The sequence below is a fragment of the Aplysia californica genome, unplaced genomic scaffold, assembly GCF_000002075.1.
Source record: "Aplysia californica isolate F4 #8 unplaced genomic scaffold, AplCal3.0 scaffold00147, whole genome shotgun sequence".
Lineage (NCBI taxonomy): Eukaryota > Metazoa > Mollusca > Gastropoda > Aplysiida > Aplysiidae > Aplysia > Aplysia californica.
The window spans coordinates 1,352,395-1,371,458 of record NW_004797417.1 but is presented as its reverse complement, the minus strand read 5'-3'; the positions used below and the strand labels follow the sequence as shown (position 1 = coordinate 1,371,458).

At 38.7% G+C, this 19,064-nt stretch overlaps 1 protein-coding gene across 1 annotated transcript; it reads left to right on the top strand.

The window, feature by feature from the left end:
- Nucleotides 1-1,191: 1,191 nt before the first annotated feature.
- Nucleotides 1,192-16,802, top strand: LOC101862941 (propionyl-CoA carboxylase beta chain, mitochondrial; the record flags this gene model as incomplete). The annotated part of the gene is given in 8 exon segments (XM_013081831.2): nucleotides 1,192-1,652; nucleotides 6,348-6,461; nucleotides 9,492-9,560; nucleotides 10,160-10,216; nucleotides 11,527-11,640; nucleotides 13,616-13,676; nucleotides 15,030-15,079; nucleotides 16,761-16,802. Coding segments are annotated over 8 exon segments (714 nt in total), but the record flags the coding sequence as incomplete, so codon positions are not given.
- Between the last annotated feature and the right edge of the window lie 2,262 nt (nucleotides 16,803-19,064).

The window sequence follows — 19,064 nt, the reverse complement described above, 5'->3', positions numbered from 1 at the left end:
GAGGTCGGTTCTGACTAAAAAATTCGAATACGTTGCACACAAACAGGCTAAAAAGACAGCATTTTTTAAACAAAAAAAATTGCTAGTTAGTATGCTTTTCACGCATAATTTTTATACGCACTCAATCGCCTTTTTCGTCTCTCCCCAACTCTCTCTCTCTCTCTTTCTTTCTCTCTCTCTCTCTCTCTCTCTCTCTCTCTCTCTCTCTCTCCTCCCCTCTCTCTCTCTTCCTCTCTCTACGGTATCTTGTCTCTCTGTCACTGTCTCTCCTTTTCCACCACTCCTCTCTCTTTCTTTATCTCCCTTCCTCCTTCATCTCTGTTCGTTATCTATCTCCCTCACTCCATCTCTCCTCTTCCACTCCTCCACTCTTTCCCTGTCTTCGTCCCTCTCCACGTTCTCGATCTCCCCAAATGGGAGTACATAATCATATTATAAACTTACATGTATAATAATAGACCTTTACTTATTTAAGTACTTTTCTCTGATAAGTTCGACTTTGCCATAGTTTTATAATAATTATCATTTGGTGTTGTTACGGTAATCATTTCATCATCAAGCAAAGATGCGAAATATCCTCTGCACACTAGACAAGATAAATGTGACAAACCTTGATGTAAGCCAACAGTGCCATCCTTTGAGACAGTGTCACCGGTTAGATGTTATCTCTACAAACTGTGCCGTAGTGTTTATCGCGTGCTTGACGCTTTTAGCCCACATCAGGATCGGGTGGATATTATGTGGTTTATCAGTGCGGGGTATCCACATTGAGACCTTTTGAGAATTTGAATCGATTACGACACCGGTCCTGTTTCAGGTGCATGGGTGTAAATGTGCCGGTTGTTGAATGAATAAGCCTATCACTGTCGGGTATGTTGGGTTTTTTTTTTATACCAGTCGGTGTGAGAACATTTGGGATCCTGTGTTTGTCCACAGCTAATCCATTGGGCAATTAGTTTGATTAGCGGTGGTTTATGGTGTTTGAATGTGCAGGAACAGTACAGTTTCACCACCGGTATTCTATTTTTACGGATTTACTTCATGAATTAGAATAATAACACATGTAGTATGAGCTGATGTGATCACGCGACACAGTAAGGGGAAATAAATCCTCCAGGACTTGGCTCACGCATTGCAGCGTGAGTAATCCTTGCGTGTGAGTCGGAATTTTTTAGTTTCATGGATTCTTGTCCCATTGGACTTTTATAAATTCAGCTTGTACCAAAGTTTTGATGATGAATTTGATTTTCATAATCATAGAGAGAATATCTGATAAACGACATGTATTGAGACACACTTTGTCGTGTTTTCTCCTTTTATTGATGTTCATTTCCTTACCAGCACACAAATATTATTATTTGTTACGTTAAGATAAGTTAATCCTTTTAGATAATGATTTTTAGTTTTGTTGACTCCTTTTGACCTTTACCCTTCATTTGTCAACAATGGCTACCCTCATTGGTTGCACGCGAACTCTCTTCCGATGTCGCGGTGTTTTTCAGCGCACTCTAGCCTTACAGGCGTTCCGCCGGCAGGATTCGACAATGGCGAGTGTTGAACTTACTTTGGATGTAAAGCGGAGGATTGAGGAAACCAGGCAAAAGGCTCTACTCGGTGGAGGACAGAGGCGTATTGATGTACAGCATAAAAAGGTCAGTGTGAGGACGCTGCTGTGTGTTATGAGTGTATGAATAGCAATGATGTTTTGGCTTCGGCCTTCGTCGCATAAATTATCGGCTATCGGTACTGTAGTGTGACATGTCGCCTGGGGTGGTTCTTCTGCTAGGTAGATCTACCACTGCTAGAGCTATTGATCAGGCCTAGGTACCCGAGCTAATATCGACCTGGTGTGCCAGAAATTCATGGCCGCCACAAAACGCGACCGCTGCGTGGTTGCAAGTCATTCATTATCAAGGTCTGGCAGTAGCAAAAAAATGCTTTGTAAAAGCAGGAAACGTTTGCTAAGACTTCCTTGACTTAACACTGTCTAAAAAATCTAGAAATCTAGATTCTAGATTTAGATCTAGATCTAGATTCTAGATCTAGAGATATTAATATAATAAAAGATATTGTTCTAGATCTACAATCTCTCTCTAGAGCGGAGGTAGCCTAGATTTAAGAATCTTAGATCTCTAGAGTCTAGAGTAGGCTCTGCAGAGATAACCTTCTGATTCTGAAACTGGACTCAGTGATGGGGATTCTCCGAAAATTTTCAGAATTCCGAATTTAAAAATTTTTTTAAAAAATTACCGACGATTGTACTGTTGCATTGTGGATTTGAACAATTTCTTGGTGTGGGAAAGTGGGTGTTGACAAACTATTGCTGCACTGCACTTGAAAGAGTTAAAAAACTACTAGATTTCTATTTCTCCTCCTACTTGAACGTGAGAACATGAACATGCAGGGAAAAGACTGCTGGACCATCAAACAATAACAACATTGATCTGACCAGTAGAAAAGCGTTTCATTGTAATGTAATAGGGGGTGCCCACATACGCGGTCGGGTCGGATTGCTTTTTGTGGTTTCAGTGCACACTACAGCCCAGCCGCGATTGTACCTGACGACCAGAAAGTTAAAGTAGAGAAACCTTAACCAACATGCAACTACATAGAGGGCGTAAACCGGGCTACGATTATAATCTGAACCTTTGACCCATGAGTACAGATCTAGGCCTACGGTACTCTTGGACTTCCTGCACTCTCTCTCTCTGTCTCCCTCTGTGTGTGTCTGTTTGTGTGTGTGTGTGTGTGTGTATGTTTGTGTGTGTGCGTGAGTGCTCGCTTGCATGCTTTAGTGTTTAGTGTTTCTCTCCTTTCTTGTTTTTAAAAATTATTTCTCACTTCCCATATTCAGAGACCTAGATCTAGACCTAGCAATCATGTTACAACATTGCTAGGTCTCTGCATGATACATCTCTCAACTTATTTTCTCTCTCACTTCCTGTCACTCTCACCATCAGTCTCACCACCCTCCCTCTGTAATGCTCCTTCTTCTTCTTATAAATTCGTCTTCTTCTTCCTCTAAGATGAGTGCTCCAAACCCGCTGTGAGAAGTGAGAAGATGGTCAAAGGCGTGAGACCGAAACCGTGAATTCTCAGCCTACTTACTTTTATGTATTCGGGTCAAAATAAACATGTCACTCAGCCTTATTGTGATTGGCTGCAAACCACCAACGCGCGATTCGCAGGCCTGAAAACAAACGTCACCAACAAAGCCCTCAATTTGGCTAGCCCCAACTACCCGATAGGCCCGAGCCGACCCGACCGCGTATGTGGGCACACCCTATAAAAGTATTTAGATGAATGTAGGCTCCTGTTTTTAAAATTTTTTATTTGATCAATTATGCTTGTTACCTAGTGAAATAACACCTTTTATTTATTAGTAATTTTTCTTTTTTTATTCAAAACACTCTCAGAGACTACGTTTTTAAAGTTAAAAACGTAAATTTCTTCCCAGCTTCAGGGTGCGCCCCCCTCAACCCCTGCTGACATCATTTGAGTAGGCTAGGCCTAGAAATCTAGATCTAGATCTAGATAGAAATCTATACTCGGTCAGTGAATTGAGTCTCTACTCTGTTAGGAATAAAGTGAATCATGAGGAGGAAAAAAGAGGAAGGGGGGGGGGAGGCAGCTATGATGGGCATAGCTGTCTGCAATGAACCCAACCAACACTATACACATAAATAGACTACATATTATTCATGGGCTAGTGAATGAGTAATGTAATTGTTTTGTGATGTTCACAAGCTCTAGTGTCCGACATGTTTTACTGTTGACTGTTGTACATGTTACATAGCTGAGGCTGAGGCTGCATCTGGTGTTCATCAGAGACTCTTGACTGATGTAGCTTATATTGTTACCAAACTATAGCCTACTTTTCAGACTTTCCCCACACCTTTTCCCCTCTCCCTTTGTTGAACCCTCGTCACTATATCAAATGTGTGTGAATGTTTGATGTGTGTGTGTCTGTCTGTCTGTCTGTCTGTCTGAGTGTGAGTGTACTGTGTGTGTGTGTCGATATGTGTGTGTCTGCGTGTGTGTGTCTGAGCAGGAGTGTGTCTGTCTGAGTGTGTCTCTGTGTGTGTGTGTATGTGTGTGTGTGTGTGTATAGTCTGTGTGTCAGTACGTGTCATTGTGTTATTCTTGTGTTGCACATGAACAGGATCACCTTGGGTTATTCTACTTTAAGTATGTGCATGGACTGCTTTGGCATTTCATACACTGAGGCATGATCGAGTGCTTCGGTGGTTGAGCGTACCCTGGTGTGGTTCGCTCACTTCTCTCCTATCAAAAAGCTATCATCCTGATCTCTCCTTCTTTTTAGTGTGTATTAAGTATCTCTTGTAGCTCCTCTAATCTTTGACACTTTTATGACCTTATATTGTGTTGCAAGTGCCATTAAACTGTTACTTTAAGCTATTTTAAATTGAGGCATGCAAAGAGCACATTGAAGAGAAGAGGTTGTCCTTAGATTCTATGATTCTGAGATGTGTGCCTCGGTTGACTTGTTCAAAAATGCATTTTATGTGTGTCACAACGCGGTGGAATCGGGCGTTCATCCATATTTGGGCATGTGGGGTTGTTGGTAGCCTTGCTTTCACTGAAATAAATTAAAATCCCATCTGTCTTAAAATAAAAGTCGAGATATTTTCATTTGAAGAAGATGAGGTAGCCTGGTTTCAGCGGTAAGATTAGAGAGAAAGTGGCCGCCAAAATTTTATAATTTCAAGTAGCTAAAGAGTCTGTGAAAATGATAAAATTACGTATTTTATGCCTTTAATCAATGTTTTAAGTAAAACTCACATGGAAATGTGTCTTTATATAGACACGAATTTGATTAAAATTGCCAAACTGGTGGAAAAATGCCTGTTTTTTTTAATTTTGGTATTTTGACGAGCGCCTGATTTCACCATGATGCCTCACATGTGAAAGTAGGCCTACAGTGGAGTTCGATTTTAAAATCTTACAGTACCGAGGGCTCTTCATATAGTGAAAAACCCTCAAGCACTGCTCCAGTTTAGAACGCTGAAGCCGTTGTAGAATTAAAAAAAAATTAAAAAACCCTCAGCAGCCCTAGAAACACGCTTTAAAAATTCATAGAGGTTCATCAACCAATCAGTTATCATGTAGAGTGTGAATTCCTTTTGCATTTACTTCAGTTAGGTGTGTCCATTTGTTGTTTAAATGTTTATAGTGTGCCTGGTTGTGTCGCCGAGTAAAGTTGCCAACAGTAGTGAGGGCAATTCGGGCCTGTCGCTGAGGGTACTGCAAGTTTGAAAATGACCACAATTAATCCGAAAATAGCAGTGTAAATAAAAAGAAAATTAAAAGTCTTTCTTTAGTCTTCTATTTCCATATAGGTGAGCAACCTAGAGCTCTAAACTGGGTAGTTGGCGGGTGCTCTAGTGTGGTTTGCTTTTTCTTTCCTCTATCAAACATCTATCGTCCTTATCTCTCCTCCTTTTTTGTGTTTGTTACTCTCTTGTAACACCTCTAAATCTTCGGCACTTATATTGTGTTGCAAGGGCCGTAAAACTCTTACTAAAACTAAACTAAAAAACTGAAAACCCAGCTATACCTAAGAAAATCCAGATGTCCCCTCAGATTTCTGTTTAAACAGACTCCATTAGTATTTATAAATTGTATTTTTACCCCCAGCTTTGTGTCTCCTTTCTTTACAAAACTAATTTATAAGAAAATATTGCAAGGAATGAAGAATTTCTAGAGTATGTAGCTAGTTGTGACTTAATATTATAAAGTTTATTGCAAAGTTGATGACATCTAGTGTGTAGTTTTGTCTTCTCTTTAGAGCCTACATAGTGTACTGTCTAATGAGTATATGGCTGTGTTATTTAAATTTTGTCGTTGGGCAGTTTACAAGCAAACGTTTGTTAATTGGATGGTTGGCAGGTGCTCTGGTGTGGTTTGGTCCTTTTATCCTTTCAGACAATGTATGGTCCTCATCTCTCCTCCTTCTTTTTTGTGTTTGTTACTCTCTTGTAAAACCTCTAATCTTCAGCACTTATATGACCTAATTGTGTTGCAAGTACTGTAAAACTCCTACTAAAACTAAACATATATGCCACGTTTCTTCTCTCTCTCTCTCTTTCTTCTGGCACTGTGGCGTCATAAACGGTCAGCGATGCAGACAGCACGCAGGAACTGAACACTTGCCCTGGGGTCCTTGAAAAGGGCTGAAAGTGGGTTACTGAAGCTACATTACTTGGATCCTGTCTTTGGACAGTTCACAAGCAAATATAATATATATATATATATGTTGAAAAACCCCCCAACATAACTCAACTAATTATATACTTGTAATCCCCGGTTATCTTTCCCTCACCTAGGGAAAGCTCACGGCCCGTGAGAGGATCTTGCTACTGGTGGACGAAGGCTCCTTCATCGAATATGACATGTTCCTTGAACACAGCTGCTCCGACTTCGGGATGGAGAAACAGAAGGTGAGTCTTGGCCGTTCAGGTGTAGTGATTATAAAAATAAGTATTTTTTTCATTGTGCCTTTACTGGAAAGGTGCTAATCTATGCGGTGAGTTGTGGTGTTTGTCATCATTACAAAATGCTTGCAGTTATTTCCTTTTTTACAATGCTGGCTACCTCCTGTATATTACCCGCCTTTTAATTACCTAAAAGTTTTGATAGAGGCAGTGTCCTATGCTGTTTCATATTTAGGTCTGTAACTTCTCTTCCTCCTTTGTCGTTACGGTTACAGGTGAGAGCTCATCAGTTCATAATGGACGAACTATTACTATTGTTGTGGGTTAAACTATACACACCCACTTCCCGTAGCGATCCAACTTGCACTGACTGGTGACAACTCTCTGCGCCTCGACTGTGACTCACTTATTTTGACGAGCGCCTGATTTCACCATGCTGCCTCGCAAATATTATTTCTGTCTGCTAACCTTTTCTCTTGGTTTTTTTTTTCCCATCTATTCCTTTATGTCTTTTATTTCTGTCTGTTCGGGCGTACTACACCTGGCAAGTCAACCTGGGGAAGCTCAAGTGCAACAGTTCTTAAACACTCAGGGGAGCAATGTTCAAAAGATTGAAAATGCGGATTTATTTGTTTCTTGTCACCTGGAGGAGTAAAAATATCCAACCCCCTGCCCCCTCTCATTTACTTTTGCTTTCACTTTTATCACCGCAGTTATGCAATGTTTAAACACTGTTTCAGACTAAAAAGCAAATGAAACATGATCTTTCATCTTTGGCGAACTTACATTTTCCCCTGGATGGTTTTAACAGCATTCTTTTTCCCTTTTTGCGTACTGAGTACTGTCATATTCTCCACCACTCCAACTACACAGCTGTCAGATATGAATATCTTTACATATCGTTGGCAAGCTGTTCAACAGGAAAAAAAGCAACAAAATTATCATTATTTTCATAATTGTACTTACATTGTGGTTTTTTTTTTTTTTTTCAACATTTAATTTTGAATTTTGACAATATTTCTAAAAGATAAACGACCAGTAGCACGGATTAATTAAGTGCATTAATATTTTCTAAATTTGGGGCTTTATACATTTAATTCATAGAAATATGATCATTTTATGATTACCGACTGAAGTTTATAAAGAATTGGCTAATCAATAGAAATCAAACAGATGCAATATTCATAAGTATTTTATTCTAAAATTTTCATACGTATATTAAGTGAACCATAGCAGAAGTAGGAATATGATCACAAAATTTCCATGGAAAGAGCGACTACTAACGGTGGAAATTCAGAACTAATTTCCATTTTCCTGTGTGAATTTGAAAACAACTTCCTTTGATCATGTATGAGTACAGGACTTTTCTTTTGAGAAATTAATGGCATGTCATTGGACAGCTGTTGAAGGGTGTAGACAATCTGTTGTTCTCAAACCACAAACCTCATTTTCAATATTCTGTTATCCAAGTGTTGGTGACAAATATCCCTGTCTAAAAGTTCAAAATATTCTTTTAGTAATGAGAGAGAGACTTGCGTGAGGCGGTTTGGGCTAGCCCGACTATCAGCACCTTTCGGTCCACCTCTCCGTCTTCTGTGTGCTTTTCTGTCTGGGAGTGCTCCCATATCCTATAACTTCCCTGGGTTTGCCTGCTAGGCAGCAGGGTTTTTGATCAGAGTTTTCGTTCTCCTAGATGAACTGCCATCCCTGGCTAACGAGTTCCATCTACCCGGGGGGGTGGGGATATCGCGCTCCAGTCTGGCTAGAGAGGCTTTCACCGGGCACTTAGGGTATTTTACATTGAGTAGAAGAATGGGATCCAACACCACAGTCTTCACCCCGCCCTCCATCCTCACCGCCATTTGGTATGCGACTACTTATTTAGATATTCGCAGCTAACCTCTATATTAGAGGCCGTTCCACTATCCGCCACCTGTGGACGCACTGGGTTGGGGTTGGTCGCCCCGGGGCCCAGAAATTTAGTATTTATCAGGTCCGATACACTTCCCTTCCTTTCACTGCAGTTGATTCCCAGAGAGTCAAAAGTTGTGATTGTTTCAGAATGTTATCATGTCTGCTGGGGTAATAATAATACTTCACCTTTCTTTTATGTTTACTTTTTTTTTCATCCTCTGTTGCTGTTGAGCGTCGAGGTAAGATACAGTTTTCTATAGTAGGCCAACTCTGCAGCTCTTTCAATTGGGATATCATAATTTCTCAAAGTTCTCTTGACACGTTCAATCCATCTTTTGCGTGGCCTACCCCTTCTTTTGGAGTGCTCGATGATGTAGGATCTTGAGGCTGGCTGACTAGGTGACATTCGTAATAGGTGGCCAAGCCATTTTAGTCTGTGTTTTTCTATGAAATGCAGGCAGGACTCTGTGCCAAGAGCTGCTCTTACTTCTTCATTTCTCTGCCTGTCTCTTCTCGTGATGTTAAGGGTTTTGTGGATACATTTCATCTTGCTTCCAGTAATTTTGCTCTCATGGGTTTTACCTAATGTCGAGGTATGGCATTGATAGCTCATTGTTGGTAAAAAAAATTGAAGTGATTTCTGCATCGTTTTTTTTTTTCAATATAGATGTTTGGATGGAATAGAAGGGTTGCTAGGTGATAGGTGACGGTGTTAGTTTTTTTAGTTCATATTTCTATGTCTCTGTCTATGAATCTGTTTTCTGTAAAGATGCTGCCTACTAGATATTTAAACTTCGCGGCCTGTTTTCGTTGTTTGTTATACACATGAATGTTTAGGGGACTCGGATATCAGGGTAATGACATAGATTGTAAAATGAATAGATCTTGCTGTCGAGTAGGAATTTGTACTATACTCATGCTATAAAAATATACGTTTATTATTGTTATTATCATTATTATTATTATTATTATTATTATTATTATTATTATTATTATTAATAAACAATAGTAATAATAATAATAATAATAATAATTATTATTATTATTATTATTATTATTATAATTATTATTAATAAACAATAGAAATAATAATAATTATTATTATTTTTGTTCCGTTCTCAGTTCCCAGGTGACAGCGTTGTGACAGGTCGAGGACTCATCAATGGCAGGACGGTCTTTGTCTTTAGTCAGGTGAGTGACTGGCCTCTCTGTTGTAACGGTTTAGGTGTTTCCGTTATTTTCTCTGAAATTCTATGTTCAAAATAGTTATTACCCTCAGCATTCTGTTTTGTTTTAAACCTCAGATGAGCTGTTTGTATTCAATGTCTCTTTGTTTTCAAATGCAACTTTATGTAAATTTTCAGTTATTTTTTTACAAAATTCCAGTGGTCTGCCTAGTTATATGCACTGTGTGCTTCCCTGGAAGTAGAGATTGTTTCAGAATGCTGTCAGGTCTGCTGGGGTGACAAGATAGATAGTAAAGCGCACAGAGCTTGCTGTTGAGCGGGAATTTGCACTATAATATGAATGCTACCACCATGTTATACACTCGTGTGTATAAAATTGAGAAATAAACGATAACACAGAGAGATCATGATTGACGTGTTCCATGAACATTTAATTAACTATTTGAGCACTGTTGTACAACTCTTCAGCAGGGTTTTTAGACTGCTGGACTTTGGTAGTGATCTGTGTTGGCATTACAGTGAGTTACACATTATTAATTACAACATTGTAACACTGTCTATTAATTATGATTATAACATTTCTGCGTTGCTTTCTCTCCCCAGGACTTCACTGTGTTTGGAGGCAGTCTGTCCGGTGCTCATGCCAAAAAAGTCTGCAAAGTGAGTGTAATGATATGTGTCACATTACGGTGGAATCAGGCTCTCGTCAATTTATGGGCATGTAAGGTTATTGGTATCATCTTAAAGCTTGTTCACTTGTCTTATTTGGGATGAAAAAAATTACTCATTTATCTTGAATACAAGTCGAGATATTTTCGAATGAGGAGGTGGGGGTCAACTGGTTTCAGAGATAAAATTAGTGAGAAAATGGTCGCCAAAGATATTTTATTTAATTTCCTTAGCCTAAAGAGTCCATGGTAACGGAAAATTTATATTTTTTGTGCCTTTTAATTGGGCATAGAAGGTGTTGAGCCAAAACACAAAAATGAGATAAAAATTCACAAACCTTCGGAAAAAATGCCAGTTTCTTCACTTTGATTATTTTGATGAGAGCCTGATTCTACCATGCTGCCTCACATACGGGACATAAGCCATAATCCACCGCAGTTGCTTATCCGCTATCTGTTGTTTCTCAGAAGACCAAGTGCTCTTGAATAATTTTGTCAGTATTGGTTCAACTTTTATGTTGGCCTTGGTAATCCTTTTTATCAATATTTATAAAGTTTCTTGCCGAAATATTTTTATATTAGGTGTCTATCTTAGCCTATGTTTGCAGTGACTACACTACTGCAGTGACTTTTTTAAAGAGTTTTGCTAATATGTAAACTTACTTATTGTCGGTGTCAGTCTCTTGGGTATATAAAGCTGTGTCTGTCTCTTCTCTAACTTTTTGTCGTTTTTACTGAAGTGTGTAATTGAACCCTGCCGTCCTCACAGTGTATTGAAGCCCTTAGAACCACTAAACTAAAGAAACTCCCAGCACTTCTATGATTTATTCGTATTGAAACCCTTACTACCACTAAAGAAACTCCCGTCACTTCTATGATTTATTCGTATTGAAACCCTTACTACCACTAAAGAAACTCCCAGCACTTCTATGATTTATTCGTATTGAAACCCTTACTACCACTAAAGAAACTCCCGTCACTTCTATGATTTATTCGTATTGAAACCCTTACTACCACCAAAGAAACTCTCAGCACTTCTATGATTTATTCGTATTGAAACCCTTACTACAACTAAAGAAACTCCCGGCACTTCTATGACCTATTTACTATTTGTATTGCAAGTGCTTTGAAGGTCCTACTAAAACTAAACTAATCCTCTGCACTTATATCATGACCTATTAATACTTAAAGTGATATAAAAAAAACTCTTACAAAAACATAAAACTCCTATGACTTATTTGTATTGCGAGTGCCGTAAAACCCCGGACTGAAACTAAAGAAACTCTTCTTCTCGTCGTCCAGATCATGGACCAGGCCTTGATGGTCGGAGCCCCGGTGATCGGTCTCAACGACTCGGGTGGCGCCAGAATCCAGGAGGGGGTCGAGTCCCTGGCCGGCTACGCTGACATCTTCCAGGTGAGTGGTGCTGCCCAGACGTCGCGATCCTAGAACTACAAGGTTCCATCGTACACATGTGGTTGAAAAAAGTTCTATCCTGTATGTGGTTGAAAAAAAGTTCTATCCTGTATGTGGTTGAAAAAAGTTTATCCTGTATGGGGTTGAAAAAAGTTTATCCTGTATGTGGTTGAAAAAAAGTTCTATCCTGTATGTGGTTGAAAAAAAGTTCTATCCAGTATGTGGTTGAAAAAATGTTCTGTCCTGTATGTGGTTGAAAAAAGTTCAAAGTTGTATCCAGTATGTGGTTGAAAGATGCATCTGATGTGATATGTGTGTTATTGTCAGCTTCATTTTTTTCTTCATATCAAATTTTTATGAAAGTAATATCTGATTTGAATTCTGTCTGTCTCCATGTGTTTTTGCCATTCCTGTACTGGCAAAAAAAATGTCCAACTGGGTCAATAAAGTCTTATCTTATCTGCTCAGTAGGTTACCTAGTTTTGAGAAATTTGACATTACAAATTTTGAGTTTCACAACGTAGTCAAGTTTTTAAAAATATCTTGATAATGGCTCCGAATAATCTTACGATTTTGATAGAGCAGGCAGAACATTCTGTTTCTTACTCAATGGTCCTAGCGACTCAAGACGGCCAGAAATGTGGGACAGAACTTCGTTATTCTTATAGCATAGTGCTGTGTGACTTTGAGAAAATAAAATTTCATCATTGATGTTTCAGAGTGTGAAATCACAATTCATGCAGTGTTTGAATACCGTGTGCGAACATTCTTTTTCCTTATAAATGGGATAAGTCCATCTGTTAATTCTGCAATTCAAAATTCATTAACCCTATCTGTACGCCCTTGGGTCATTTTGTACCCGTGGGGTTGTATTCTTCACATTTTAGCATACTTCTAGTATGAAAATCTCTTTAAAACTTTTATGATTTCTCAAAAAATTATTTTGACAGACTGCTATGCAAGCTGATTGGATTAACGAGTAAATTTCCTCTTTGGAAAGTGGTGGCACAGAGTTCCCCACGTCGTATGGATACGATAGTAAAACATGACGTACGGATAGGGTTAACTTTTCTCAGCACTATTCATGGAGCGCCCAATGTGCTGGCTTTCACAAAGTGCAATGTGATGGCGTCTCATCACCAGTCATATCGTCACGCTTGGAATTTGGAATAGGGGAAGAGTAGGTCATTGTGACACATTTCTGATAATTTCTTGGAAAGGTATTCGTTTCCCTTCGAGAGTCTCATGCCATTGAGCTTTTCATGGTGTGACTCGTGAATATGGAATAGAAGGGAATGCTTTTTTTTTTACTGTTCCTCGTATCACTCCGTCTCGCAACTATCAAGTACAAAGTCTTACTGTATATACCTAATTATTTTTATAATAATATGCTCTAATTGTACTATGGTTTGAGACAAATGAGAGGAAATTCCATTATCTGTAGAAAACCACAGGTCATTTGAATGATTCATACTCTACGAATAGCTTTGGATAGTGCAAAAATTTGTGAATTGATTTGATTTAGGGCGGTGAGTGTATAGTCGGTTTTTTGGTTTTGAAAAGTTGGCTGCTATACGTTGGTTTTTTGCTTTGGTGTGGTTCGCTCCTTCTTTCTAGTCCCCCTTTGCAGCATTCTTATTATTAAAGGCCTACCTACCAAAATGTCTTGAAAACATTTTTCATTTTGTGAATGAGTTGTTGACAGGTGCTCTGATGTGGTCTGCTCCTTCTTTCTTATCAAACATCTATCATCTTTGTCTCACCTCCGTACTTTCTTTGTATGTTATGACATCTCTAATCTTCAGCACTTATAGAATTACCTATTTGTGTTACAGCTGCTGTAAAACTGTTACAATAACTCAAAGTAATATGGTAAAAATGTCATATTATTTATCACCGGAATCTGTAAAAGGCAAGAGAGTAGGTAGTGTCTTCAACTTGGCTAAAAAAATTATTTTGGTCTCTTTTTTTCCAGAGGAACGTGGAGGCATCTGGAGTCATCCCTCAGATCTCTATGATTATGGGCCCCTGTGCCGGTACGTATGCACTCTCAAGCTCTCACTTTGTGTCGCACTCTGAACAGGCTTGCATCCCGAACCTTTCCCGAAAATCGTGATGCCACCCCCACCCCCGCCCCCCTCCAAATTTTGAAAATATTTTCTTAGAAAAAACAAAACGCGAAGGCATAAAAATGCTGAAGACAAAGGGTATTGCAAGCTCAGGAAATCGGGATCGATGCTTAGATGGCTTCTCATCTCTCTCTCCCTGTTTCTCCGCTGCTTTGTTTGAGATGTTTCTGTGGTGGGGGCACTATTTTTTTAGTAGCTTTGGTACCCTATCACAGAAGTGTGTGTGGTGTGTGAAATTCAAAATTCCAGAACTCAGTATCTCAAAAGTTGGCAAGCCTGTGGGAACCAGTGTGTCTGGTTGGGGCTTTGCTTGTGTTCTGGTGTGATTTGTTCCTTCTTCCTACCAAACGTCTATCATCCTTATCGCTCCTCCTCCTTTTTTTTTTGTTTGCTGCTCTCTTGTAACACCTCTTATCTTCAGCATTTATATGACCTAATTGTGGTTGAAGTGCCGTAATACACTTACTGAGAACGATGGCATTTGGATGTTGAATCAGATAAATCTCCATTTTGTCCTCCAATAGTAATAGCTGAAAGGGGAAGCATCATTTTAAAACATTCTTATGAGATAAAATTTTTCATAGTTGTTTCCCTTGCTTTTGTGACCCATCATGGTAAAAGTCAACGACCAGCACATTGTGCGAATTATAGTTAAAAATGTTGGTGCTGGCGGTTGGAGTGAGGGTGTCACTGGGAGGCGGCACTACTTTTATTTCTTTCCCCCTGTTGTTTGGGTCTATCCTTCTTACTTTTTCCCCCCTAGCACCCTCCTGGCCGTTGATGTGTCAATCAAAGTGCTTCTCAAACTGAAACTCTCAAAGATAGGTTCCTGCTGTTCTTGTCCACAGACAAAGGAGTTTTCTATTAAGAATTAACAATATTCTTTCCTTGGTGTCTGTAGACTAGTGGTTAGGCTACATGATTTGAAACTGTGAGATTGCTGGTTCGGGGGTTTGGATGTTGTGTCCTTGGGAACGGCGCTTTACACGAATTTTCCTCTATTCACCCTGGTGGAAATTAGTACTGGTCCATAGACAGTAAAAGATCTGGTCAATATGTTAATGTTTCAGTGCCTATTAAAAAAGCAGCTTGCACTGTATGTTTCCCAGTAAGTTGATTCTGTTGAGAATGTTTCAGGATGCTTTCGGGTCAGCTGGGGTAATAATGTAGATTGCAAAGCACATATTATTATTATTATTATCATTATGATGATTATTATTATTACAATATTATTATTATTTTCATTTTTGCTCTTTTCAGGAGGCGCTGTGTATTCCCCCGCCCTCACAGATTTCACCTTCATGGTCAAGGTAAGAATTGTTTCTCACATAAAAGATATAGACTAAAAATAGTGGAAGTCCTTCATCTAGCTCTATGAGTTCTATTGTCACCTTTTCGCCTGTTGTAGTGTTACTACTTAATGTTTGATCTTTGTTTGTTTTCACAGCGAACTGATTCTTGTAGGCGGTTGGTGGGTGCTCTGGTGTGGTTTGCTTCTTCTTTCCAATTAAATATCTATCGTCCTTATCTCCCCTTCTTCTATTTTTTATGTTTGTTTCTCTCTTCTAACACCTCTATCCTTCTGGTGCTCATATGACCTTATGCAGTTGCGAGCGCTGTAATACCTCTACTAATACTTTAAAAATCCTGATTCTTCTATTTATCTTGGATGAGGCTCCATTTTGAGTGCAGTTTTCAGAAACTTGCATTCTATAACACTTACTTCTACATCAAAATACTTTTTATTCTGTTTGAAATCCAGCGATTCATAACGGCGAAAGCATGGAGACTTTTCCTTTAGAAGCAGGAACAAGGATGATATTCTGTTATTTCTCTCTCATTAGCCCTATCCGTACGCCCTGGGGTCATTTTGTACCCCCGGGGTTGTATTCTTCGCATTAAAGAATACTTCTAGTGCGAAGATCTCTATGAAACTTTCAGTATTTCTTAGAAAATAATTTTGACAGACTGCTATGCAAAGTGTACGGATCGGATTAACGAGTCAATTTCCTCTTTGGAAAGTGATATCACAGAGTTCCCTACGTCGTTTGGATACGATAGGAAAACATGACGTACAGATAGGGTTAAGAACTATTTTGGAGATGTTTTTGTTTCATGAAATGAGCTGTGTGTGGTTGGAGGGTGCTCTGGCGTGGTTTCCTCTTTCTTTCCCATCAAACATCTACCTTCCCAATCTCTCAACCTTTTCTTTGTATATTATGTACTGTAATGCTTCTAATCTTTGGCACTTTTATGACCTAATAGTGTCGCAAAATATGTAAAGCTCTCACTGAAACTGAAAATGAGGCACTGTACTGCTGCATCTTTTCTTACATTTTGAGTCAGGACAATTTCTACCTTACTTTTGGAACATCTATTATTTCCATCATGCATGATATGTGTATTTTGTGTGTGGGTGTATGTGCGTGTGTGTATGTTTGTGTGTGTATGTTTGTGTGTGTGGGTGCATGTGTGTGTGAGAGAGTGTTGTGTTTGTGTGTGTGAGTGTGTTAGTGTGTGTGTGTGTATGTATGTGAACTTACATTGTGGTTTTGTAACAAGGAGCTCAGCTATTTTGTATTTTTGAGTGGGTGGTTGGCGGGCGCTCTGGTGTGGTTTGCTTCCTTCTTTCCTATCAAATGTCTATCGTCTTTATCTCCCCTCCTTCTTTTTTGTGTTTGTTACTCTCTTGTAACACCTCTGATCTTCGGCGCTTGTATGACCTTATTGTGTGGGTGGTTGGCGGGTGCTCTGGTGTGGTTTGCTCCTTCTTTCCTATCAAACATCTATCGTCCTTATCTCCTCTTCTTTTTTATGTTTGTTACTCTCTTGTAACACTTCTAATCTTCTGGTGCTCATATGACCTTATGCAGTTGCGAGCGCCGTAAAACCTCTACTAAAACTAAAACAATTGACCTTATTGTGTTGCAAGTGCTGTAAAACACTTACAAAAGCTAAACTTATATTTTTTTAATCTGTTTATGTCGACAGAACACATCCTACTTGTTCATCACTGGCCCTGATGTTGTGAAGGTAGGACTTGTGTGTGTGTGTGTGTGTGTTCGTGTGTGTGTGTGTGTGTTTGTGTGTGTATGTATGTATGTGTGAGTGTTTTGTATGTGTACTTTGTATATATATTTGTGTGTGTGTGTGTGTGTGTGTGTGTGTGTGTGTGTGTGTGTTTGTGTGTATGTGTATGTATGAGTGTGTTTTGTATGTGTACTTTGTATATTATGTGTATATGTGTGTGTGTGTGTGGGTAGGGGAGTCATACCATTTGTTCGAATGATGTTGTTTGTATATATATATATATAATATGTATTTATGAGAGAGAGTATATGTGTACGTATGATTCTAGGATCAACTTCTTATCTATCCCTTTGTTGTTTCAGTCTTTCACACTGTCTTCTACCGTGCACTGTTTGACCTGTGTGGGTGGTTGGCGGGTGATCTGGTATGGTTTGCTTCTTCTTTCCTATGAAACATCTATCGTCCTTATTTCCCCTCCTTCTTTTTTATGTTTTTACTCTCTTGTAACATCACTAATCTTCGGCACTTATATGACCTCATTGTGTTGCAAATGCCGTAAAACTCTTTCTAAAAAGATTTTTTTTTAAAGAAGTAGTTTGTGGGATTATCTTCTTTAGTTTACTGTTCCTCTGTATGTTATTTATACCTTCTTCCTTCCTTTCTTCATTGTTTACTGATCGTCTGCATGTTATGATAATTATACCTTCTTTTTCCTTTCATCATTGTTTGCTGGTCGTCTATATATATAACTTCTTCCTCCCCTATATTCTGTATTCATTCTGCTTTTCCTTTCTTCATTGTTTACTCTTCGTTTATGTTATATACACCTTCTTCGTTCCTTTTTTCATCGTTTACTGATCATGTGCATGTTATAATATAAAAACCTTATTTGTTCCTTTCTTCATCGTTTGCTGTTCGTCTTTATTACTTCTTTCTTCCCTGTATTCTGTTTACCTTCTGCTCTTCCTGTCTTCATTGTTTGCTGATCATCCATATATATATATATATACCTTCTTCTTTCTCTTTTATTCATTGCTTATTCATAGTCTGTATACCTCTTCCCTTCGTTCTTCATTTATTACTGATCGTCAGAATACCTTCTCTCTTTCCTTTAAAATTTTTTTATGATCGTCAGTATATCTCCTCTGTTTCCTTTTTCATTCTCTTTTTCATTCTTTACTGACCGTCTGTAGGTCTTCCTTGCTTTTTTTGTGAAGATGCCGTAAAAAAAACAACCCTTTCATTCCCTTCTTCATTCTTTCATGATGGTCTCTTTTTCTTCTTCTTTCCTTTCTTTCCTTTCTCTGGTCGTCTCCGGTATAGACCTTCTTTCTTCCCTCCTTCTTTCCTTACTTGGAGACTGAAGCAAGCCCTCCTCAAGCTGTTTAATTATATTGTGTTATGTAGGGCGTTGTTAGTCACGTTTCCACAACAGAACGTTCCACGGAGCGGTACCCCCCCCCCCCCTTCCTTTCCTGTATCTCTGGGTGGTTTGTGGGTGCTCTGGTGTTTGTTACTCTATTGTAACACTTCTAATCCTCTGGCGCTCATATGACCTTATGCAGTTGCGAGCGCGGTAAAACCTCTACTGAAACCAAAAAAAGCTCTGGTGTGGTTTACTCTTTCTTTCCTATCAAACATGTTCTGTTTAAGTCTATCCTCCTTCTTTCTTCTTTAAGTAAAAGAAATGTACTCTCTTATTACACCTCTAATCTAATTTTAGGCACTTATTGCCTCTTTCTGTTGCGAGTGCTGTAAAGCTCTTACTATAATATAATAATAATAATAATAATAATAATAATCATAATAATCATAATAATCATAATAATAATGATAATAATAATCATCAACATCATCATTATAATCATAATAATAATCATCATCAAAGATAATGGTGATAAATCTTTGTTTTTTTGTCCGTTATAAACATTTCCCGGCAGTTTTTTTGCTGTTGCTTTTTTAAAATTCAAAGTATCAAAGGGACGAAAATAGAGCCGGACAAACATCGGAGTTTAAAATTACCCCGTAAACCGTAATTGAAAGTCACGGAGGAAAGATGTACAGTGTGGAAGTTGGCTTGAAATCTCAACCTTTCTTTTTTTTGCTGGTGAAACTGTGAACACGGGTGAGGCGATATACATGTGTATATATATAAACAAGTTGTGGATTTCAAGAAGTTTTTTCTTCTGACGCCGAGTGTTGCACAATCTGATCTGGGCCTGCCCCAAACTCGAGGCGTTCACTGGGGGGTGTTTTTTTTTTTTT